The sequence below is a fragment of the Vigna unguiculata genome, chromosome 6, assembly GCF_037176805.1.
Source record: "Vigna unguiculata cultivar grain cowpea cultivar isolate G323 ecotype 2 chromosome 6, ASM3717680v1, whole genome shotgun sequence".
Taxonomy (NCBI): domain Eukaryota; kingdom Viridiplantae; phylum Streptophyta; class Magnoliopsida; order Fabales; family Fabaceae; genus Vigna; species Vigna unguiculata.
This window is the reverse complement of record NC_140797.1, coordinates 29,431,251-29,456,633: the sequence shown is the minus strand read 5'-3', so window position 1 is coordinate 29,456,633 and position 25,383 is coordinate 29,431,251. Positions and strand designations below refer to the sequence as shown.

General features: G+C 36.0%; 4 protein-coding genes across 4 annotated transcripts; 1 reads left to right on the top strand and 3 right to left on the bottom strand.

Moving 5' to 3' along the window:
- Positions 1–3,888: 3,888 nt before the first annotated feature.
- Positions 3,889–7,892, bottom strand: LOC114189218 (RING-H2 finger protein ATL39-like). Its single transcript, XM_028077933.2, has 2 exons — positions 7,197–7,892; positions 3,889–4,002 (listed from the first exon to the last, which is right to left on the bottom strand). Exons 1-2 carry the CDS (start codon positions 7,770–7,772, stop codon positions 3,889–3,891), a joined length of 690 nt encoding a protein of 229 aa, XP_027933734.2. The 5' UTR covers positions 7,773–7,892.
- A 2,822-nt stretch (positions 7,893–10,714) lies between these two features.
- LOC114187632 (spermidine hydroxycinnamoyl transferase-like) lies at positions 10,715–12,524 on the top strand. Its single transcript, XM_028075926.2, has 2 exons — positions 10,715–11,799; positions 11,967–12,524. Exons 1-2 carry the CDS (start codon positions 10,759–10,761, stop codon positions 12,273–12,275), a joined length of 1,350 nt encoding a protein of 449 aa, XP_027931727.2. The 5' UTR covers positions 10,715–10,758; the 3' UTR covers positions 12,276–12,524.
- Positions 12,525–20,906: 8,382 nt separating this feature from the next.
- Positions 20,907–21,305, bottom strand: LOC146885749 (uncharacterized). Its single transcript, XM_085675078.1, has one exon. The coding sequence runs from the start codon at positions 21,303–21,305 to the stop codon at positions 20,907–20,909; it is 399 nt and encodes a 132-aa protein (XP_085531204.1).
- Positions 21,306–21,845: 540 nt separating this feature from the next.
- Positions 21,846–23,344, bottom strand: LOC146885748 (uncharacterized). The gene is made up of 2 exons (XM_085675077.1): positions 23,197–23,344; positions 21,846–22,855 (listed from the first exon to the last, which is right to left on the bottom strand). Exons 1-2 carry the CDS (start codon positions 23,342–23,344, stop codon positions 21,846–21,848), a joined length of 1,158 nt encoding a protein of 385 aa, XP_085531203.1.
- Between the last annotated feature and the right edge of the window lie 2,039 nt (positions 23,345–25,383).

The window sequence follows — 25,383 nt, the reverse complement described above, 5'->3', positions numbered from 1 at the left end:
GGAAAATATCCCTTATGCATTTGTTGTTTGGAGTTTGATGTATGCTCAAACATGTACGAGGCCAGATATTAGCTTTGCAGTTGGTATGCTTGGTAGATACCAAAGTAATCTAGTATTGGAGCATTAGAAAGCTGCAAAGAAAGTTTTAAGATAACTACAAGGAACAAAGAATCACATGCTTACTTATAGAAAATCTCATCACCTTGAGGTGATAGGTTATACAGATTCAGACTTTGTCGGTTGTGTGGATACAAGAAAGTCTACATTTGGTTATGTGTATCTTTTAGCCGGAAGAGCAATTTGATGGAAAAGTGCGAAGCAGTTTGTCATTGATGCATCCACCATGGAAGCTGAATTTGTGGCATGCTTTGAGGCCACAATTTAGGCTAATTGGTTGCAGAACTTTATTTCAGGACTTAGAGTAGTCAATAGTATTTCCAAGCCGCTAAAAATTTATTGTGATAATTCCGTAGTAGTCTTTTTTTCTAAAAATGACAAGTATTCCAATGGCGCTAAGCATATGGAGTTGAAATACTTTGTCGTTAAAGAAGAAATTCAGAAACGTAGAGTGTCAATAGAACATATTAGCACACTTATGATTGCTGACCCTTTAACAAAAGGGTTACCGCCCAAAATATATGCTAGCCAGGTAAATAATATGGCCATTATGTCTACTAGTGAATGCTAAATATTGAATGTTAATGTTATTAATGTTTATGTGACACTTTGAGCTCCCTAATGTATAAGTTTTTGTAATATGTGTTTTCTTCTTTATGTTTATGCATGCAAATTATGATGAAGAAAACAAATTATGTTATGTTATTGCTTTGTAAAAATGACATTATGTTTGAACCTATTATGGACTTCTCGTTTTACGGTCATATTAAAGAGAAAGGGATGATATAGTAGTACATGGAAGGGATCATGTTGATCGAATGATGTGTGACCGCCATGACTCTTATTATTTCTGTATCTTTAATTATGAATGATGATGAAACCAATTTATGCAAGGTCTTTTAATGCGCATTATGTTTATGTATTAAATCACATAATGTTATGACATCATATGAGTCAAGTGGGAGAATGTTAGAATTAATTGACGAATCAATTCTATTAGTGACTCATTTGAAATATTATGATGGGGCCAATTATGATTTAATAAAATTTAAAGACATATTGGTTATTATTATGATAAGTGATAATAAAATAAAATAAAGATAAAATAAAAACCAACTTGATGGACATTGGTTTATAAAAGGGATTCGGGTTTTGTCTCTAGCCATAAGGTTCTTTTCACAGTAACCCATCAAGAACGTGTGTGAGAAGAGAAAAGAGAGGCAAAGAGATAGATTGGGAAACAGTGGTTGAAGTGCACATGAAAGAATACAAATTGAAGAACGCATATTCATAGAATCTCTTATGGATCAAGATGAGTGCTTTATTATATTTTATCGTGTGAGAATCCTAAATTCTAAAGATCCTTAATTGTTTTACACATTGTACTTCTCTTTTTCTACCTTAAAACCTGACTTTTTAAAGTTCTTTCTATTTTACTAGCGTAAACACAAACGCTATTGCGTCTGTTTGTACGTATTTTTTGAATATGAATGATATTATATTAGTAGATGATAATAGTGTAATGTTATTAAGTTAATATATAAAATAAATATATATTTATTAAAAATAAAATGAAATGAATAGAGAGAATAATCGTTGATGAATAAAAAAAAAGAAAAAAAAACTGTTTTATACAAAAATAGATAAAAATAACCGTTAATTTTTAAAAAAATAATAAATAATTATATTGTAGGGTATAATTGGTATTATGAAATGTAGAAACAAAAGAGGACTCTCTTTATATATTGTTATAGATTTTTTTTTCTTTTCTTATATTTATATATAAGGTTAAATTACTCTTTTGGTCATTCTATTTGTCATGAAATTTCAGTTTGCTCCTCAAGTTTTTTGTTATCTTAATTTGGTTCTCATTTTCGTAAAAATGACTCAATTTGGTCCTCACCGTTAACTTTGACCAGACGGTGTTAAAGTCAACGCCACGTGTCAATTTCTGTTTTTTTATTTTTTTTAATATTTTTTTTAATATTTTTTATTTTTGACACGTGTCACTTCACAGTTATGCCACGTGTCAAAGTGACTCAATTTGGTCCCTATATTTGTTTTTAGTTTCAATTTAGTCCCAATTTTTGTAAAAATGGAGCAATATTGTCCCTCCTTAGATTGACACTCAATTTAATCTTTGTATACAACTTATGATGATATTCTTAATTAAATTGACGTCTTTATTAAATATTTGTAGAAATATTTTTAAATAAGTTTTTTTTTTAGTTTTATTATTAAACAAAGTTAAACCCCAAACTTAATTTCAAAAATTAATAATTTTGTCATCATATATAAAGGCAAGTGTATCATATTATACAAACTTAGTAAAGATTAAAAATCAAATAACTTGTCACACATAAGTTTAGGAACTAAATTTCAAGTTCAAAAAAAAAATCAAAGTCTAATGTTTTGTGTAGAATTTAAAGTTAATTTAAAATATTCATAGAAATATTTAATAAAAACGTTAATTTTAGTAAGAATATCACCATAAAATTTATAAAAAAAGTAAATTTAGTGTCAATTTAAGGAAGGACAATATTGCTTTATTTTTACAAAAATTGGGACTAACACTACAAGAGAAATAATTTTTAACGGAGGTTATTTTTGGCATTCACGGCAGTTTTAACCTCCACTAAAGGCGTTACCCGCGGTTTGATTTTCCCCTAGAAAAGCCAGCGTCGTTAACGGATTACCGGCGGTTTTCAGTAACCTTTGGTAAAGGAGTACTTACCAGCGATTCTGGAACCCCCGCTATTTACCAACGGTTCTGGAACCCTTGCTACTTACCAGCGGTTCTGGAACCCTTGCTACTTACCAGCGGTTCTGAAACCTCGCTATGTACCGGCGGTTCTGGAACCCCTACTACTTACCGGTGGTTTTGGAACTCCCGCTACTTACCGACGGTTCTGGAACCCTTGCTACTTACAGGCGGTTCTGGAACCCCATTACTTACCAGCGGTTCTGGAACCTCCGCTATTTTTTTGGAAGTTTTTCAAATCTCCGTTGGTTTTTAAATTTCAATCAATTTTAACGTTTTTAAATCCCTGGTGGGGTTTTTCCCCTCCTACAATGAAATTCATTATTTATAGATGACTTTTGCTTGTTGTTTTAAATCCCTTTAATTTTATTTGTTGCACTTTTTTAATTCACATAATTTCTGAAACATATCAAATAATAAACAAAAATTCTAAAATTTTAATATTTGTTTATAACTAGATATAATATATAAAAACAAGAAAGTTTGTCTGTTCAAGGTAAACAATAAAATTTAGATGTTGAAATTAGTGGAGTATTATAATATCTTTGTTTTTTCATAAAAGTAAAATAGTAAAAGTCTAATATAGCATTTTTTTACTATCAGACTTGATCTTGATCTGAATCATTTGTTTCTTCATTAGGAACACTCCCTTGATCAGACACTTAACATAAAAAAACATAATTAGTGACATTCATTACAATATAAAATATATATTAATATACTAAAACTTAAATATTACCAGTGATTTATATGTGTGAAGGAGACAAAAGTTGTGATTCTTAATTATTTGGGAACTATGTTATACTCCCACAAATAGTTAAAGTAGGACTAACCTATCAAACTTAAAATAATATTATTTATATAGTTTATCCCTTAAACAATAAACAGAAATACACAACAATCACAAATAGATACACAATCCAACACACCCCATATAAAAGCTTCTCCAAACCAAGATATATCCAAATGCAAGGAGAAATTTAGCAAATAACAATACAAAACTACTTAATTTAGTGTCTTTCTATATCTATTGTAGATTCATCACAACTGTGATTCCTCCCTGATCTTTCCCTGTTACTAACCATCCTATGGAAAGATCCTATTCTCAAACCTGAACACCCCACCTTCTGTAAGACCCAAGAAATTTAAATAATTAAATAAATCATTATTTAATAAATGCGGGTCGTGGGAGCCTTTATGGCATTTAATGTGGGTTGTTATGACGTGGAATGGTACTAGCTTAAGTGGTTGAGAGTACTTAGTTATGTTGAAAGGACTTGGGTTCGAGTCCTATGTATGCTAATTGTATGTTATATTAATAAGTGTATTATTTTAATGTTATGTTTGAACTGAGTTGTGATAATGTAATCCTAAAATTATAGGAATTATCATGAAACATGAATTGGTTGAATTGGTTATGCATTGACTTTGTAATTGAGTGGTTGTGGGTTCAAACCTTACTAAGAACAAATTTAACTTTCTTTTTGCCAAAATTTCCTTTGGCATGGAGATGAAAAGGCAGAAAACCCTAGCTGCCAAGGGAAGCAGCTTAGTGGGCTGGGAGACAACCAATAATGGTCTTTGAATGGTCATTAACACTTAATTCAAAGCCATTTTCGTTTCCCCTATCATTAACAAGCATCAAGGCTTAGTTAAGGGTCTAATTAAAGAGTTTTTAGGTGAAGAAAGAGAGAAAAACGTGAAGGGGTAAAGAAAAACGAATTTGATAGTGGAAGAGGGTCTGAAGGTGAGTGTTATGTGGAAATTGATAAGAGCATCAAGTGTACTGGGAGAAGGCCAAGGTTGGACTAGTGGTGGCACAACAAAAGTCTTGATTCCTCCATTTTGAGCAAGGATTAACAGGTTAGGGGAGTTCCTTCACGTATATACATGCTTTATGATTGTTTGGTATTGTAATGTATGATCATGATGTCCTGCATAATCCCAAATCGTGGTGTTTTCAAGTTTTTGGAAAAATTTCCAGAAATCGCTTGGCGGATTTGAATGTGCCACCAGGTGACGCATGAGTAATAACCCAATTCTGGGTTTTTTTGGGATGAACCGCCTGGCGGCAAGGGTGACTCTGCCAAACAATGCAAACATTGTGAAACACGCTATTTTTTCGTACTTTTCGCGCAGCAGGAACCGCCGGGCGCAACTATGATACCGCCAGGCGCCACAGATTTTTCTAGTTTGCGTAGTTTTCGTAAAATTGAGTTTCTAGATTTGTTAACCGTCCGATTTAGGAGAGATTTTGATAGGAGATTTATAACATGTTGAACGGTGGAGATTTGAATTTGATTTCTGCAGCTAGAGATATACATCACTCTTGATTGGTTGTTTTAATTCCCTAATAATATGAATACTAATGGATGATTAAGTGTGATCAAGTGCTGGTATGGCCTTGATTGGTGAATGTATACATATAAATATATTGATGCATGATTGATGAGTATGCTTTTGGTAGTGCTTGCTGAGACATGTTGAATATATGAACCTATATATGTTAGCTCGAATGTAAGATGTTATAAGTGTGGGAATAAGGCCACTATTGATGATATCACTATGACCGAGTGTTGCATGATCATGACGGGTTTTGGGAAAGTATGGGAACATGATAATCATACTTTAAATGTAATGGAATTGTGAGGGCATGCAGAATAAGTATATAACTTTCATTGTGTCTTTTATGGGGTATGTGAATTGTAAGCATGCAAAGGGTTGGGAAAATGAGAAGGGGAAAATAAAGTATGTGTTGGAATTGATTTAAGAGGTAAGTATATATGAATTATAAAAGAGAGGAATGTGTGCTTATACTTGAAAGATGCATATGTGTTGTGATATTGTAATTTGGAATATATGAATGTGTATGTTGATTTCGGGATGTTTGAGAATTAAATGGTTGAATTCTAGGAAATGAATTAGAGTACCTAAAACCAGTAGTGTCACATTACTGGTGTATCGCCTAGTGGTGTAGACTGAACCGCCAAGCGATAGTATGAAACAGGAATGTCTTATAAGTTGTGGCGCCCGGCGATGATGTGGAACCGCCAGGCGGGCTGTACTGCCATTTCGCCTAGCGGCGCTTAGGCTACGCTAGGCGATGGTGTAGTGGCAGGGTGCATTGTGATACGTTTTGCATGGTTTGTTGTGTGGGTCCTGGTCTAGGATATGCTTGATGTTGTCATGAGCGAATAGGTTCATGATTGGTGATGAACACATGATGATATGAGCGGGGAGGTTCATATCCTATTACTCTCGTGTGGGGATACGAGCAAGGTAGGTTCGTATGTTCTGTGCTCACACTTGAGAGATGCTGCGTGCGGGGAGGTACGTAGCTGATGGATCACGTGTGTTGGACTACGAGCGGAGAGGTTCGTAGAGTTGGACCACGAGCGGGCAGGTTCGTGGAAGCATTGGAATCCCTAAGACCAGCTTGAGTATGTACCTTGTGTAGGGTAATTTGCTTTGCTTGTTTTTGTTATCATGTTGTGATTTGAAACTTGGATCAGGGGATGTTGTGCCATGAGCGGGTAGGTTCATGGATGGTGGTGAACACGTGATGATATGAGCGGGGAGGTTCATATCATGTTACTCTCGTGTGGGGATACGAGCGAGGTAGGTTCGTATGTTCCGTGCTCACACTTGAGAGATGCTGCGTGCGGGGAGGTACGTAGTTGGTGGATCACGTGTGTTGGACTACGGGCGGGTAGGTCCGTAGAGTAGGACTACGAGCGGGGAGGTTCGTAGAGCAGGACTACAAGCGGGGAGGTTCGTAGAGACAGGACCACGAGCGGGCAGGTTCGTGTGAGCATCATAAACCCTGAATCTGAGGCTAACTATTTGTGTGTTGTGAGGGTTGAAAAGCCTTGGGGATTAAGGTCTGGGCCAAGAATTAACTAGAATAAAATAGATGGGTGTATCTTAACTTTTTTATTAACTTATATGTTAATTGTTTATGAGCTCACCCTATCTGCTCGTGTTTGGCGATGATCGTGTAATGCGTTACACGGGAGCAGATGATGTTGCAGGTGGTGCTGATGAGGCATAGCATCGGAGAGAGGGTTAACTAGGAAAAGATTTTACTGGAGTTTTATCGTTATTGTTTTTATGAAATTTGTAAACAGTGTTTTACTGATTTGTGAATTTGGATATTGTATTGGAGTTTCATAAATTATGGATTTTTGGATAACATCCGATTAATAAATGTTTTAAAATTTCCCACGTTTTTGGGAAGCGAAGTATAATAAATAAGGTTTTCATCATATTTCTCAATTTTAATTACTTAAATTAGTAATATCCGACCGAGATATTACACTTTTTCCATTTCAGTTCCATCTTGCACCTCACCACCACCCACAACAGGTGGTGCTGTGGGTTGGACTTGGTGGATCCTTGTGCCTAAATCACCATCTTCTTCTTCTGATGCCACCTTAGGGTCAACCACATTGTAGCAAATTGGGCATGTGGAGTTACAATTAAACCATTTATCAACACAATCAACATGAAAAATGTGCTTACAATTTGGTAGCACTCTGATAATTGCATCCTTAGTAACAGTGGCTAGGCAAACCGAACACTCTGTCACTTCACCTTGCTTGAACTGTTCCGTTTGGTTGTACAAAAGTTTAGGCAGAGAGGCTATGATGGAAGTTTGAAGTCCAGGGTTGCGTGCCTCCACAAAACTCACATCAATCGGTGCAATCTGAGTGGTGATCTGGTGAAGAAGCTCGTTTTGGCGTCTCCTTCGTTGCCGTCTGATGAAATATTTCATACTAAAATGGAAGATGATGATTATTGAGATCATACAAAATAAAAAGATAGCTGCTGCTAGCATCACCTTTAGGCCTATACTAAGTGATTCCTCATCTTCATGCTTGTCTTTGGAACCCATGCTTCTTCGATTTCAATGTGATCCAGCTATGATATTTGTAGAATAAATCTCAAATACTATCTCACCAGTTTATCAAGATACTTCAATGCTTGCTCTTGTGTATATACCTTACATTTTCTACATTCCTGATCATGGAACAAAGCATAATTCACACTTAATTGATAACATAAATAAAAATATAATTCACCAGTACTAAAGCTAAAAATGAACTAAGAAGTTAATAATTACAATTTCTTCATCAACCACAATCAACTCATTCATGTCAATTAAAATTGATTTAGCAATGCGTATCAAACATGCTCTAACACCTACAACCGATCCCGGTGTCAAACACGGGAGAAAATTGATTCTTTTGAATAAAGAAAGAAAAAAAATTCTCATCTCTGTTAAACTACGTATCCTTCCTCTACCTACCATGCCAAATTCTCCACATTCTTGAGAGCAATTCTGTAATTTTAAGTTGTCTTTCTCACCTTTTCTCACATCCAAACAGGTCCATTCAAAGCTACATCTAATTAAATCTAAACTCCCAATTAAACCACCACACTCGCTTTTCTTTTCTCGTGAAGAGTATATCTCTGCATACAAAAATAGAGGCTTAAGGTTCTTTCATTGTATTTTTAAATATTATATATATTTCTGTATTTTCTCTTAAAACAATTTGTAATGCATACTAAAATGAAAATAAGGGTATAATTAACAGAATATTTTATTTTATAATTTTCAAAATAAAATATAAGAAAAAATGGATTTTCCTTAAGAACTTGACTAGTATACAAGAACAAAAGGAAAAACTACAAAAATCCCTCCCCTTTCCATCAGCCCAATAATTAACTCCCACCTACCATGATACAGAGATATGAGAGAATTTGTTTAAAAGTGAGAAACAAATGTTTTTCTTTTTGTTGTAAAAAAACAAAAGATACGCAGGTCAACAAAAGCAACTAGCCATTTCGTTTCCACGGAGATGTTCCAGAATGTTGCAAAACACATCCGAGAAAATAAAAAGACACAAAAATATGGTCAAAATTAAGTGGAGAATCTGCAGCACAACACTTCATCATTCTTCAGCTTGACCATGAAATCCCATTAAGATTGATTAAATAAGTGTAACGTTCAACTGTCAGATATGACCACTTAACTCATGTGTCTATGATGAGATAAAATAAAATAAATGCCTGAATTGCAGTGAAAATGCCTGAAATGCTAAATAAATTATTGAACTGCTGAGGTGTGGTCTAAATATAAGTACAAAATCAAAGGATTTTAATTTGTAAGCAAAAAGACATGAATTAATGTAGGAAAAGTAAACCTGTGTAGCAAATTGTTTCAATTGTAACTAGAATTTCTCATCTTCCATCACAATAATGGTTTTTGAGCTTATTTTCTGCATGATGCTGGAAACAGATGCTGTTATACTGAAAGACAAAATAAATAAATAAAAGTTGAGAAGAAATCATTAGCCCAAATCAGTAGCTTCTTCAGTATTCCCTTTTCTTCATCATCTAAAAATATCCAAATCCCTATTCAATTGCCCCAAATAAGATGTCAGAAACTTTTATTACGCGGCTACAGCAGAAGGATGTTTTCAGAGAATACTCGTCAAACAATTTGAAATAAAAAACCATCTAAACTAATAACCCCTTTCGATGATATTTTTTGTACTGTGAATTTCTCAATCAGTATCTCAAAAGCACTGTTAGATGAAGACATGATACAAAAAAAAAAAATAAACACTTTTAGTTTGTCTTTTGCACATAGTAAGTTTCATCTTTTAAGACTTATATTAGCAGAGGCAAAACTGACTCCTTTGTTCATGAGAGATGGAACTATTAGATCCTGCATAAGTAAATGACAATGAAATCTATTAACATCATGAGACTCCTTTAATGTTTATAGTCAAAACTAAGTCGATTATCCTTCATGAATCAACCTTAAAACAAACAAATATGAATTATAGACAATCAAAAGAAAATCAGAACAACTTAAACAAAGTTATTGGAACCTAAAGACGAAGTCCTGATAAAATTGTATATAAGCATTATTAATTGATCATATTAATCAATGCAGTAGATACAAAACTTATAAAGCCTATACTTTCTCACTCCAACAATAGTTGCTCAGAAACAAGAAAACGTTTAGTGTCAAGCTTCCTATCTCCTACCATATGAGAGTACTATAGAGTCTTAACAACAACCTAATGAATGCAATACCTCTTTTGGTAATAGTTGGATTTTATGAGCATCACACTCCGGTTGTGGTGGTTGTGGCACGTTAGCATGTTACTTGAAGGTGGCAAAAAACCAGAGTTTGGTGTAGTAAAAGTGAGTTGTAAAAAAGATTTTTTTAGACAATGATATTTTAACTTTTATTTTTTATTATTTTTAATTTATTATTTTCTTCATAATTAAAATATAATGATTTAAAAATAATTAAAATAATAAATTAAAAATAAATATAAAATAGATTAAAATATTTATTAATTTTTTGTTTCACAATTTAATTTATATTTTAATTACATAATATAATTTAATATTTCTTGAGGCTGGTAATGTGAATGTTGATTGGTAAGGATAGACATGAAATGAAAGAAACCGAAATTGAAGGTTGTAATAAAAGTGAATTGTAAAGAAGATCTTTTGAGATCTTTCCTTTTTTGTATGTGTGTGTGTTGCAATAGAAAGTTGTCCATAAATGGCAATCACCAAAGCAGTTCCAAATCAACTAACTCCATTTAATGCCACATTAATGTAGGAGATGAATGTTACAGAATTTTGTCTGTGTTGATAACAATTTTGTGGTCACATATAGGTTCATCTGAGTTTGATTTTTTTTATAGGAATAATACATATATGGAAAATGTCATCGTTTATTGGCAATCAGAGATGGGACCCATCGGCATATAATGCCACCTTATAGATAAAGATGATTTTATAAGTTCATTTTCTTTCTTGTGTGTGTTGCATATGGAAAGCTTTGACAAAAAATGGTAAGCATCAAAGCTTCTTACACAGTGGTTCCAAATGAAGCAACTCCAGAGGGTATTGAATGGCTCTCTGATATTGATCAAGTGGCGCGTCTGTGCCATACACAGACCATCTATGTTTTCCATGCAAAGCACAACCTTGACGCATTAGTCCAACAGATGAGAAACTCTCTTAGCAAGATTTTGTGCATTTACTATCCATTGGCTGGTAGATTGAGAAGATTAGAAGAAGGTGGCAGATGGGAAGTGGATTGTAATGCAAAAGGAGCCATGTTGTTTGAAGCAGAATCCACAAAAACAGTGAACTATTATGGTGACTTTTTGGGTGACTCCGCCAATGACTTGGTTCCAAAAGTCAATTACACAAACACTTTAATTCAGGATATTCCTTTGTTACTAGTGCAAGTAACAAGCTTCCTTGGCAATGAAGCATTTTCCATTGGAGTTGCTGTATCTCATATTTTGTTTGATGGTATTTCTGCCATTCACTTCATCAACTCATGGGCAAAGTTGGCTCGTGGAGACACATTAGAGTCTCATGAAATGCCATTTCTGGATCGAACTGTGCTAAAGTTCACAGCCCCTCCACCACCCCCACGCTTTGATCACCAAGAGTTCAAGCCTATGCCTCTCATATTAGGAAGAAGTGACAACACTGTTGAGAAAAACAAGAGGGTAAGTGCCATTTCGTTGAAGCTTACAGCAGAACAAGTGGGGAAGTTGAAGAACAAGGCCAATGCTGATGGATCAACAAAAGGGTCACGACCTTATAGCAGATTTGAAGCTATTGCTGCACATGTATGGAGATCTGCATCTAAGGCTCGTGGATTAGATGAGAATCAACCAACTCTCCTTCGGTTCAGTGGTGATATTCGCAATAGACTCATTCCACCTCTCCCTAGGAATTACATTGGAAATGCTTTGTCCATAGTATCAGTATCATCACACGTTGGAGAAATCTTATCATCTCCTTTGGGTCATGTTGCTCAGAAAATAAGGGAAGCTGTTGAAATGTTTACACATGAGTTTATATGCTCACAGGTATTTAGCACCACTTTTATATCTTTCTTTCTCACTTCTTTTTTATAGTTTGACGTGAAAAAAATTTAAAATAAAATAGCATGAACAAAATAAATTAATTAAATTAAAAGGGGTTCAAAAACATATGAAACGAAATTGTATAAAGTAATTATTTTTTTCTTTTACAGATAGATGTGATTAGAGGTCAGGAGCATGTGAATAAAGCGAGAACTTTGTACTTTGGAGCAAATGAAGGTAAGGATGTATTATTTTTTGGAAACCCTAACCTACGCATCACAAGTTGGCTGAGTATGCCGATGCATGAAGCAGATTTTGGTTGGGGAAAGCCTGTTTATTCAGGTCTGGCAGGTAAAGCTGCACAAGAGAGGGCAGTGATTACCCAAAGTCCAGATGGTGATGGCTCTGTTATTCTTGTTCTACACTTTCAAGTGGAACATACGGAGCTTTTCAAGAACTATTTCTATGAAGAAATCTAAACTACGTATTCACATTCAAAGCTTTACATGTTATCTGTAATTTCTTATGTTTAATAAATCGTTCAACCATTAGTCTTATGTATTAGTGGTCGTTGATTAATTAATTTTATGTATTTTTTTTACTTAAAATTGTCTGTTTTTGGATCGAACTCTTTATAAGAGATGATTTATTTCTTAGTTTTTAATTTCTAATTTCTGTAAGTTTGAGTGGAGTTATTATAAATAAATTTTTATCATTACTTTCTTTTATTAGAGTTACAAAAATAAAATAATAAAATTTTTGGATTTCTTTTATCAAAAATGGTTGTTTATTAAAATATGTCAAAAAAAAAACTTTGTTAAAATATTATTACTATATCTTTAAATGACCGTCTAACCCTTAAGTCAATAAAAGAAAATAATAAATAAAAAAATAACAAAAAAATTGTGATTCACTTTCGAGACACGTTCAAAAGTCGATAAATTAAGGTTTTATATATATATATATATATATATATATATATATATATATATATATATATATATAGATATACAAAATAGAAAATTTATTAGTCACAAGTCAAATTTAACAAAACAAAGAATGAGTTCTTTATTACAAATAAAATACAAACAATGAACAAAATAAATGAAATTTGTAACATATCCAAATGGACATTAACCCTACAAAATACATGTTTATTAGGTACAAAATTGCATAAAATAAAAATGATTTTCATATAAATCAATTAAGAACATAATATAATTGATTAAACAAATGATTTTTGAAAAATTTGATTTTCTTACTGTTAATCAATTAAATCAATAACGTAGTGTAAGTTGGCAACCTCAGTTACTAATTTGAAACTAAAAAGCTATTAATCAATTAGGTTACGAATATAATCAATTAAAACAACAAGTTCTTGTTTTTTGGAATTCCGATATGAACTATTTTAATTTATTAGACAACTTATGTAATCGATTAAAATGCTCAAAAAATGTTTTTTTAAAGAGTTATCTTTCTTTCTTATTTTAAAGGCAAGTTTTTCAAATTAAAATCATTATATATATATATATATATATATATATATATATATATATATATATATATATATATATATATATATAGTTAGAGAGAAATTAGAGAGTTTTTAGAGAAAACTTTACTAGGATTCTCGGGTTCATCAAAAATTAATCAAGATTAAGGTATTTTAAAGATTTCTTGCTTGACATAGGTTTGATATGTAAAATCTTCACATAAGGTGATATCTTTTCCATGTTTTCTTTGAATATTTTTCTCCAAGCTTGGAATTCCTTACCATTTTCCCAAACTTAACCTAATAAAAGTCGTCCTATTAAGTGAGTTTCACAGCATTTTCCTTTTATATACCTTTTTCTACATTATAAACATTTCTTCATCGATAAAAAATTATTATTTATAATAATTAATTATAGTATCACAAATTTTTATTTATAGAATAATTACCTTAACTATCATTATAATAATAATAATGGTTTGTGACTTGTTGACAATATAAAACTAATTTTCATAGTAAATGCTTCTACATTAATGGTTTTATGGCACTATATATGTGGCGATCTATTAGTGTCATCTTTTTCCTTTCAAATATTTAAACTATTCTTACAAAGGTTGAGATGTCTTGGCAAGTTCTAGATATCTATTCTCCTGATTCTCAAGTCGACGTCTTTCCCTTGCTCTAATTCCTTCCAATTTTGAAGGGTTGGGGTTTTTACATTGACACTTTGATGCTCAAGTCAATAAAACGTCAAATAACTATAATAAATAATATTAAAATTTGAATAGTGCCTACTTCTTAATTGGTGCCCCCTCTTTTTATATCAATTTTATGGGTCTTATCAGATTAAGCCTAGGTTGTTTAGGCCTCGTCTAATCTAGATGAGTTTAAGGTATCTTAATCTTTGATTAAATGTGACTTTAGGTTATCTTAGCATACCTTAAGCCTGACATATGTTTGAGATGATGTAAAAAATGGTGTCCTTTTATAGGATGATATCATCTCAGTCCTCCTACAATACTTAGCCTCCAAGCTCAAGGAAGATCTGTGAGGAAGAGACTTGACAGAAAAGGTGTCTCAATGTGTAAGAGAGGACATGTTTGATATAATACTTGTGCTTTAGAAAAATGCAAAGGTATTCTATTTTGGATAGTGGGATTTGAAGACATTTGATGGTCGTGACGCTTCAGCTGGGCACTTTTATATCTCTTATAGGTCCTATAAATAGAATCGGGTTTGAGGGAGATAACAACATAATGCTCCACGTGCTCTGTTTTTTTGGTTTAAGTCAAGGTTGACGCCGTTAGAGGTAGTGCCACGTGTCAGTTCCTCGATTTTTTGATTTTTTTATTATTATTTTTTTGATTTTTTTTTTGAATTTTAAAAAAAAATCAAAATATTGCTGTGTGTCAAGCTGTCATCGTGCCACGTGGCAGTGTCAGAGTGATATGGCAATGACAGTGACACGTGTCAGTATTATGTCATGTGTCATTTCCTTAGTCTCAATTTGGTCCCTTTATTTTAATTTGTCTCAATTTAGTCCCCATTTTTGTAAAAATGTGCAATTTTGTGCTTTCCAAATTGAAACAAAAATTAATTTTATATAAATGTTATACAAATATTTTTATTAAATTTGATATTTTTATTAAAATTGATATTTTTATTATATATTTTTAACATAGCTAACATAGCTAACAACTCTAAGCGTTGGTTGAACCCTCGTTCGAAGACCTTTTTATTTAATTCAAATACCTTTGTGTCGATCAGACCCTCTCTAAAGAGCATTTTTAATTTATTCATTACACTATACCATTGGTTACAACAGGCTTTTTTATTTTATTCAAATAACAACTTTTTTTCCATTATTATTAAAAACCACATAGCAGTAAATCCATTCTCAATGGTATTTTTTAATTCGTCATTTAATCCATTTGCACCATAAATGGCATTTTGCCTTTTCCTTTTACTCACAAATTAATTCTTATGTCTCAGTCCACCCATCTCTTGAGTATATTTTTCTTTTTTTTATTTGCATTATATATTCAGTCAAGCCTAGCATGGTGAGTAGAGATGGCAAATAAACATGCCCTCGTAGATATTGCCATAACCGGTCTTTGCTTTGACGGAAAATTTCCGCATTAACTAGGTATGGGTATGAAAATGGGAATGTAAATATCTCCGTCGTAATACCCGTCCCCGTTTAAATTATTAAAATATTCACAATTAATTAAGTAACCATATATATATATATATATATATATGCTTTTTATTTTTTATTTCTTATACTTATTAGGTTTGTTATGAAACTCATTCGCATCTCCAATATATTTTTCATTCTATCTAGACTTGTCAATATGGGTTTGAACTCGCGAGCCAACCCAGCTCACCACGGGTTCGGGCCGGGTGGGGTTGAATTTTTTTACAATTTCAATAAAGGTTGATTTTTGACCCGGCTCATCCGGGTTGAACCCGTGGTGAGCTGGGTTGGCTCACCAACCCGCAGATAAAAGGGTCACACAAGTATTTTTCAATAAGTTGGGCTTTACATTTGGGTCATGTTAGGTTAGTTTTTTTAGCCAACACATAAATAATTTGTATTTTTTTGATTTTGGTTTGTATTTGGATTGTATTAAAGTTTATTTAGATTTTAATTAGAATTATAATTTAGTTTTGACTGAAAAAAAATAAAAAAAATTATATTTTTTTTAGTTAAGTGAACCCGTGAGTCAACCTGTTTAACCACCGACCTGTGGTGGGTCGGGTCGGGTTCGATTTTTTTTGGCTCACTAAAACGTGAGTTGGGTTGAGTTGACTCACTAAATCATCAATCCGTGGTGGGTGGATTTTATGTCGAGAACGACCATGACGTGCAACATAACTAGAATTAAAATAAGGAATATTGTTCTTGTAGAGAACAAATAAGATGAGTTAGGCACAAGTGTTACCTTACCCATATAGTCCGCTATGTAGGCCTCTTCCCGGTTGGCATATGTCTGCTTGGACCCAGGAAGGGTTACCTGCAGAAGGGACTCCGAAGTTCAAGTCAGCGAAAGCTCTCAAAAAGTCAAATCAAGTGATTAAGGAAGTAATGAATGCGTACATTTAATTCGTGGGGTCCATGCGTATTTATAGATCATTAATTATGTCTGGCCACGTCATGGTTGGGCCTTTGATTGGGTCGTAGGTGGGCTTGGGCCTTAGCCCAGGCCCTTAGTTCGGTTGTTGGAGACTGGTGACTTGTATTGGAATGTTATGTTTTTTTACTAAGTTTTTGGTTGTTTGTATAGAGTGGTCAGCCTGAGCTGGTCACCCTTTAACGACTTAGGCCGCTATGGTTGTTTTCGACTTATTAGATCAGCATCGCTTCTTAGTGGTTTTAGTCCGGGTACTTTTAGCATACACATGATGCTTACTTATTATTCGGCGGAGGCCGACTAGGTGTGATACACCTACTATTATTCGACTTAGGCCGCTATGGTTGTTTTTGACTTATTAGATCAGCATCGCTTCTTAGTGGTTTTAGTCCGGGTACTTTTAGCATACACATGATGCTTACTTATTATTCGGCGGAGGCCGACTAGGTGTGATACACCTACTATTATTCGGCTTAGGCCGACTAGGTGCGGTACACCAGTCCCCCAGCCTTTGTCGACATAGGTATGTTGGTAAAGGGTGATAATCGTTTGCTGTCTTCCGTTTGGGCCGACTAGGTGCGGTACACCAGTCCCCCAGCCTTTAGCTGTGATGAACAGTGTTAAGGCTAAAGACAGGAAAAGGTTTGTGGCAGGTAAGGAGGTGTCAGGGGTCTAATCAAAAAGTGTTTTGCGCCATCATTCCTGATATTCATGACCTTTGGTGTGCTTTGTGTTGATCAATATGGGTTATGACTTTTTGGTGGGAAGAAGTTGTATCGTTTGGAATTCACGCTTATAAATGTGGATTTCGCGAAGGGTTTGTGTTTGTTAGTTCATTTGCGAGAATTTTGTAATCAGACTTTGCGTGCGTTATACATGTCCGACTAGTTCCTTGTTCCTACCGACATCTTTTCTGAAAAGGTATGTCTAGTAGTAGTGATACTGTGTCGTTGTCTTCTTCCAGTAGTGAGAGTATGGAGTCCGGGAGGAGTGTAGGTAGACGTATTGAGGAGGAGAGTACTAGCCCGGTGGCTGTGGTGGGCAGAATTTCGATGGAGACGGTGACTGAGGTGAGAGAAGACCCTCCTGAAGAAATAGCAGAGAGTAACTGGCAGGCCAAGGCCGGTTATGAATGGATAGCGACTGATGTTCGTAACTAGTCGTCCTTGTTCCGGTGAATTCTTGGTTGAATTGCACTAGGGATGGCAACGGGCCGGGTCGGGCACGGATAGTGCCTACCCACAACCCGACCCACAAAAAAAAAATCCGCCCGTTACCCACCCGTTTACCCGCCAGGTATCCGCTTAAAAAATACCCACGGATATTTTTAAAATCCGCGGGTACCCGTGGATACCCGATACCCACAAATTTTTAAAAAAATATGTGTTTTATAAATTTTTTAATATAAAATTATAAAAATAAAATATAAATTAAATTAAATTTTAATTATATTATAATTATAATTAAATTGGACATAATAAAATATACTATTACTTCTAATTTTAATTAAATTTAACTTAATAAAATATAAATTAAATTTTAATTTTAAATTTTTGCGGATAATGGGTACCCGCAGGTACGGATAGTATGATACCCGTACTCGACCCGTTTATAAGCGGGTATTAAAATACCCGCTACCCGTGGGTAATAAATACCCGCGGGTAGTAACTATCCGTCGTGGATTTTATCCACGGGCACGGGTATTTTTGCCATCCCTAAATTGCACCCCTGTTATCGCGAAAGGCGTGGACTGCGATATCGTTTCATTAGAGCGGGTGAGCGCCATTGAGTGTGTCTGTCACAGCCAAGAAGGGGCTACCGAGAAGTTATTTTATATATATATGTGTCATTTCTCCCAACTGCATGTTAGGTTACCGCTAGATGACTTCACCATGGGGGTACTCGTGAGCTCAACGTGGCACCTGCACAGTTACATTCGAACAGTTAGGCATACTCGCAGGCCTTTCGTGTTTTGTGTCGGTCATTGTATCTACGTCCTAGCATTAGCAGACTGGACGCATTTTCACAGTCCTTCAAGCATTTCAAGGATGGTTACTTTAAGGTTGTGGTGAAGGAGGAGGGCAAATCATATTTCCTTAATACATATGGGAGTACAAAATTCCCGTTTAGTTGGACGGGTAGCCCCTCTCGATACAAGGACATGGGCACCGACGAGTTGTCGGCGGATAAGGAGGTGGTGGAGGTCTTGATGAAGTTTTCTGATAAATTGCCCACTAAGGGCTTAGTTAGGGTTTATAATTCGGTTCACCAGATTATTGATATTGAAGGTATCTGTTTATGACTTAAACTGTCTTAATGTTTCTAAGTTAAACTAACCGGAACTTGCTGTATTTTTATAGGACACATGGCTCAGTCCGAGAAGAAGAACTTGGCGCTTTTTCAAGCATTGAAAAAGGAGATGGCCGCGAAGGCCAAAATAGTTGGGAACACTAAGGTTCCAAATTTACAAGAGTCACTGGTTGAGGTGCACGTAGATGGCGGCACCAAGAGAAAGGCTGAGTTACCAGCTCGACCCGGTAAGGGTAAGGATGTGAAGAAGATGAGGGCGGCTTTGCTTGGGTCGGGGTCATCGAGTGGGGCCAAAGGACCAGAAGCCGGTTTGATAGAGTTGCTGAAAACGTCTATTAGCAAAGACATTGATATCAATCTGCCGAAGACAGTGATCAATTCTATTGACAGTATGGAGTTGGATCATCTGGTGAGGACTATGGTGGAATTTGGAAGCAAGGCGTTGATTTTGAGTCGCCGGGTTGGCTCGTTGTATCGCCGGGAAGTAAAGGAAGGGAAACGGGAAAAGGTGGAGGAGTTGCAGGAGAAGGTTGACAAATTCGCGGAGGAGAGGGCTACATAGAAGAAAGAGAAGGAAGGTTAGGAGGAAGAAAAGAAAAGGTTGGGAACCTTGAAGGTTCGCTGTCTGGATTCGAAGAGTAAACTTAATAGAAGGATAGCAGACCTAGAGGCGGATTATGACGAACTGAAAGAAAAATATGAAGGCGCCGAAGTGGAGCTTGATGACTTGAAGGGTTGTATTATCCAAGAGCACATCAACGGGTTTCAGAAGGGATTGAGGTAGGCGGCCTTCTTTTATCAGGATGTTGATGGAGTTAATACTAGGATTGATGTTAACAAAGATGTGGTTGATGGCCAGCTTGTTAACGAGGCTGAGAGTAGCCCAGAAGCAAAGGTAAAGAAGGAAGCGGCAAAGGGGGAGAAGGATGCGGAAGCTGCTGTGGAGGGTGATGATAATAAGGCGGCGTAGGAGCTTTATTTTTATGATTTGAAACTGGTTATGAATTCTATGTCTGTAATCATCTGTACACTATGTCTGTATAATTCGTATACTATTTTACTTTGTTTTTAATATGATAAATGCTTTATATGTTATGTTGTTTATTGGATGCCGATAACTTATGTGATAGTGTTGCGTTAGTGGTATGGTATAATTGTGAACGAGTGTTTTGATATATGCGATGTTATGCGAACTCGATTTTTATTGAGGGTATTCGACCCAGGACACCTACTTGTGGTAAGGGTGGGGATTTTAATTGAATTAATAATCAAGTTAAGGGTGTTCGACCCAGGCCGCTTATTTGTGGTAAGGGTGGGGAACTTAAACGAATTAATCATGAAGTTAAGGGTGTTCGACCTAGGTCGCTTACTTGTGGTAAGGGTGGGGAACTTAAATGAATTAATCATGAAGTTAAGGGTGTTCGACCCAGGCCGCTTACTTGTGGTAAGAATGGGGAACTTACACGAATTAAACATGAAGTTAAGGGTGTTCGACCGAGGCCGCTTACTTGTGGTAAGGGTGGGGAACTTACACGAATTAAACATGAAGTTAAGGGTGTTCGACCCAGGTCGCTTACTTGTGGTAAGGGTGGGGAACTTACACGAATTAATCATGAAGTTTAGGGTGTTCGACCCAGGCCGCTTACTTGTGGTAAGGGTGGGGAACTTACACGAATTAAACATGAAGTTTAGGGTGATCGACCGAGGCCGCTTACTTGTGGTAAGGGTGGGGAAGTTACACGAATTAATCATGAAGTTTAGGGTGTTCGACCCAGGCCGCTTACTTATGGTATGGGTGGGGAACTTACACGAATTAATCAGGAAGTTTAGGGTGTTCGACCCAGGCCGCTTATTTGTGGTAAGGGTGGGGAACTTAAGACGAATGCGAGAAGTGAAGTGAAGAATAGTCGTGAAGTTGGGAACCCTTTGTTTATTCATTGAATCTTGGGTGCCTCGTTAAAACCTCCTCGGCCAAGACCCTCCTTAGGGAAAAAAGACCAGGTGAGGAAAAAGAGTACACCCAGGGTTACAAGTGTTTGGTATAAAGCATTTCTTTAACTGAAGTAGAACTTTAGATGGGATACATTCCATGTGTTAGGTATTTCTTCCCCAAATAACTGTTCAAGCCGATATGCTCCTCCCCCAGCGTCTTCACGTATTCGGTATGGGTCGTCCTAATTTGCGGAGAACTTGCGATCCTTCTTTCTTTCACTGTTGGCCATTCTCCAAACTAAGTCTCCTTTTGTGAACGATCTTGGGCGTAGGTTGGCGTTATATTTCCTGGCGGCTCTTTGTTTGGCAGCTAAGTTGCGTATTTGAGTTTTTTCTCTTAGCTCGGGTAGGAGGTCAAGGTGGGTGGCCATGTTTTGATGATTGTGGGCCGAGTCATATAGTTCTCGACGCAGGGTTGGTTCACCAATTTCAACGGGTATCATGGCGTATGCACCGTATACTAGGCTGAACGGAGACTCATTTGTTGCTGATTGAGGGGTACACATGTAGGCCCACATCACTTCTACTAGTTCTTCTGGCCATCGACCTTTGGCGTTGTCCAAACGCTTGCGTAGCTCCATTAGGATAACCTTGTTTGCCGCCTCGGCCTCTCAGTTGGTTTGTGGGTGTTCAACATAGCTAGTTATGTGTTTGATGCCTAGACCAATGTAGAATTTAGCGAGTTCTTTATCTATCAACTGTCGGCCATAATCAGTGATGATGGTATGTGGGACACCATATCGACATATAATATCCTTCCAAACGAACTGTTGGACCTGCTGGGCTGTGATGGTGGTTAGTGGTTTGGCCTCTATCCACATGGTAAAGTAATCAACGGCTACTATCAAGAATTTTACTTGGCCTTTGTCGGGGGAGAAGGGGTCGAGGATGTCCATTCCCCACTTTGCGAAGGGCCACAGGGATAGGATAGAATGAAGTTGTTCTTGTTTCTGATGAATGAGGTTGCCATGTTTCTGGCATGGTTTGCATTTTTTGACGAAGTCTTGGTAGTCTGCTTCCATAGTCGGCCAGAAGTAACCGGCGCGAAGGATTTTGGTAGTCATGGTGCGTGCACCGGAATGGTAGCCGCATATGCCTTCGTGTAATTCCTTAATGATGTACTAGGCTTGTTCTGTAGTGACGCATTTAAGAAGTGGTTGGTCGTATCCGCGTTTGTACAGATCATCACCTATCATGGTATATCTGGCGGCTTTAGCTATCCAACTTCTGTCAGCATTTGGTGGGAGGTTACCAGTTTGGAGGTACTGCATGTAAGGAGTGGTCCAGTTGTCGGCTTGGGATTGGGTTAGTTTATGGCAAGTATTTGTGATGGAAGGAGCGGATAGCGTTTGTTGTAATCGGGATCGGTGGCGGCTTTTTAATTTGGTGCTGGCTAGTTTGGATAAGATGTCGGCTCTGATGTTTTCAGATCTTGGAATTTGCTGGATGCGGACTTGGTCAAAGGCGGACTGGATGATTGTTCGGCCCAGATGGTAATATTGTAGAAGGGTGGGGTCTTTGATCTGGACCTCTTCATTTAGATGGCCTACAGTGAGCTTGGAATCAGTTTTGCATGTTAACGATTTGACGCCAACCTCGCAGGCCAGGGATAGGCCGGCGAGGATGGCTTCGTATTCAGCTTGGTTGTTGGATGTCTTGAAGGCGAAGTGGAGGGATCTTTCAATGAGGATATCGTTGGGGCCTTCCAACACGATGCCAGCACATGCACCCTTCGGATTTAAAGAACTATCAACGTAAAGTGTCCACTGGTCTTCTATAGGTGTTTGTTGGAGATCGTTGACAAAGTCTAGGAGGCATTGAGCTTTGATGGGGCCATGAGGTTCGTAACGGATGTTGAACTCAGATAATTTAACGACCCAGGATGACATTCGTCCTACCAGGTCTGATTTCTGCAATATCTTTTGAATTGGGTTGTCGGTTTTGATGATGATACTATGATTTTGGAAGTATGGGAGTAGGCGGCGGGCTGCGTGTACCAAGGATAGGGCCAACTTTTCCACCATCTGGTATCTGGTTTCGGGGTCTTGTAGGGTTTGACTAACAAAGTAAACAGGATGCTGCGTGCCGCCTACATCCTGAACCAGCGCAGCGCTGACGGTATGAGCTGTAGCTGTGATATAGACCAGCAGGGGCTGATGAGTATCTGGTTTGTGGAGGATAGGTCGTGAGGTGAGGGTGGTTTTCAGTTTTTGGAAAATTTGTTCGCAATCGTCGTTCCACGTGAACCTGGCAGATTTTTTGAGCAGCTGTATGATGGGTTGGGTTTGTTCGGCTAATTTAGGAAGGAAGCGGGAAATGGCTGTGAGGCGGCCTATGAGGCATTGTACCTCTTTGACGTTGGTGGGGCTTCACATTTCAATTATCGCATTGCATTTTTCAGGGTTAGCCTCTATGCCACGCTGGGTTAGTATGAATCCAAGGAATTTACCGCGGTCGACACCGAATACGCACTTGTCGGGGTTGAGGCGAAGGTTGTACTGTCGTAATGCGGAGAAGACTGCTGAGAGGTACTGTCGTGATGGCTTGGGGATTTGACAATCATGTCATCGACGTATATTTCAACGCATTTGCCCATCAAATTACTAAAGACTTCGTCCATCAATCGTTGGTAGGTTGCTCCGGCATTTTTAAGGCTGTCGCAACCGAAATCGCAACGGGACGACGAACCAAAAAAATTAAAATTTGTAAAAAAACAGAGTTTAGAGTCGCCACCATAGTTATTATAGGAAACTATGGAAAACCATAAAAAAGAGCAAGGTCTGCGAAAAACTAGATTTTGGGTCCGGGAGTCGGTTACGCGTGGGGAAAGTATTAGCACCCGACAACGTCCGTCCTAAGACGGTACCTTTAATTAAATGTGCAAAAGTTATGTGGTTTTTTCAAAATATTTAATTTTTCCCAAAAATATTAATAAAAGAATGTTCAAAAAAACAACAAAACTATTTTTTTGATTTTTTGGACCCGACGAGGATTAATCCTCGCTCCTACGTATCTCCATGTGAATGGAGAATCAGGGTTACGTAGTTCTTTATGAAAAACTATTTGAGCCTTTTCGATTTGATTTTTTTTTTATAATTTTGAAAAACTTTTTTATTTAAATTTTTACTATTTGGAATTATTTTAAAATTAATGTTAGACAAACACTATAGAAATGAGAAAAACTATTTTTTTGTTAAGATTTTTAGAATAAGACAAAACAGAACCCAAAAGTAGGTGAAAAAACGTATAATATTAAAACAAAATATAATAAAAATTTGGGAATGAATAAATGAAAAATTTTGGCACTAACATACCTCTTAAACTTTCTAGTTCCTCCTCTTCTTTATCAATCTTTTGTTCCCTACATTATAACTATCTTCTTATTTTTTCCTACCTCCTCCAATATGTTTGTTTGTTTTTTTTAAGAGAGATGAAAGAGGACGGGTGTATGTGAGAGTGATGAGTGGAAAGAATGAGAGAAGTATAAAGAATGTTTTTCTTTTGGTCCTGACAGAGTGCGTATTTATACTCACACCTTGCAATATCAATGCAATCTCGACCTTTAATTGTAACGAACAATATAAGGAAGGAATTGGTCATGATAGTAGCAAATTATGAGTATCAAATCGCAACAAATCAGAGCACAAAATCAATCATCATCAATAACAAATCAGAGCACAAAATTAATCCCAATTAATAATATTGATTCTTACCATTTGAAGAGATATTGCTTCTAATTATTATTATATAATTAATTTCTCTATCAGGAACAAAGGTAGAAAATATTTGAGTTATTGGGCTCATGAAAATTAATAACAAATTGGGCTCTTCCTCCTTTTTTTCTTTTTTTTTTCTCTCTTTTTTTTCTCTCTTTGTTTTCTTTTTTTTTTCTAAAATTAAAGTTTTAAAATATTTAAAGAAAATTTTGTTTCACCTTATTTTCTACTTTTATTTTTATTTTTTGATAACAAATTTATTCACCCGTACGAAATTGAGTGTTGACAGCTGCCCCTCTTTACTTAGATTTTATTAGATAATATGAAAATTTGACTTTTTCATTTTATCGTAATAAAAGATAAGTAAAGATAAAAACATTAATTTCGTTCGGGTTTCAAAAGAGGATAAATTTGAAGACAAATTTGACCATACTAAGTAGAGGGTCTTGACTTGACACACTAATTCTTTTTGTTGTTTTTTTTATTTATTGAAAAAACCAAATTAGACTAATCCCGTTGATGGGGTTTATTCAAAAGATTCGGTGACCATTACCATGTAGAGGGCCTCGATTTGAAAATTTTCTTTTTTTTATATATTTTTTTGAGAAAAGATTAGACCAATCCCGAGGAGATGGTCTATATCCAAAAGATTCAGTGACCATTACCATGTAGAGGGTCACGATTTGACAAACCATATTCTTTTTGTACTTTGACTTTTTGAAAAAGAGGTTAGACCAATCCTGAGGAGAGGGTCTATATCTAAAGGATTCAATAACCATTACCATGTAGAGGGTCCAATTCGAAAAACCAAATTCTTTTTGTATTTTGACTTTTTGAAAAAAAGATTAGACCAATCCTGAGGAGAGGGTCTATATCTAAAGGATTCAACGACCATTACCATGTAGAGGGTCCCAATCCGAAAAACCAAATTCTTTTTGTATTT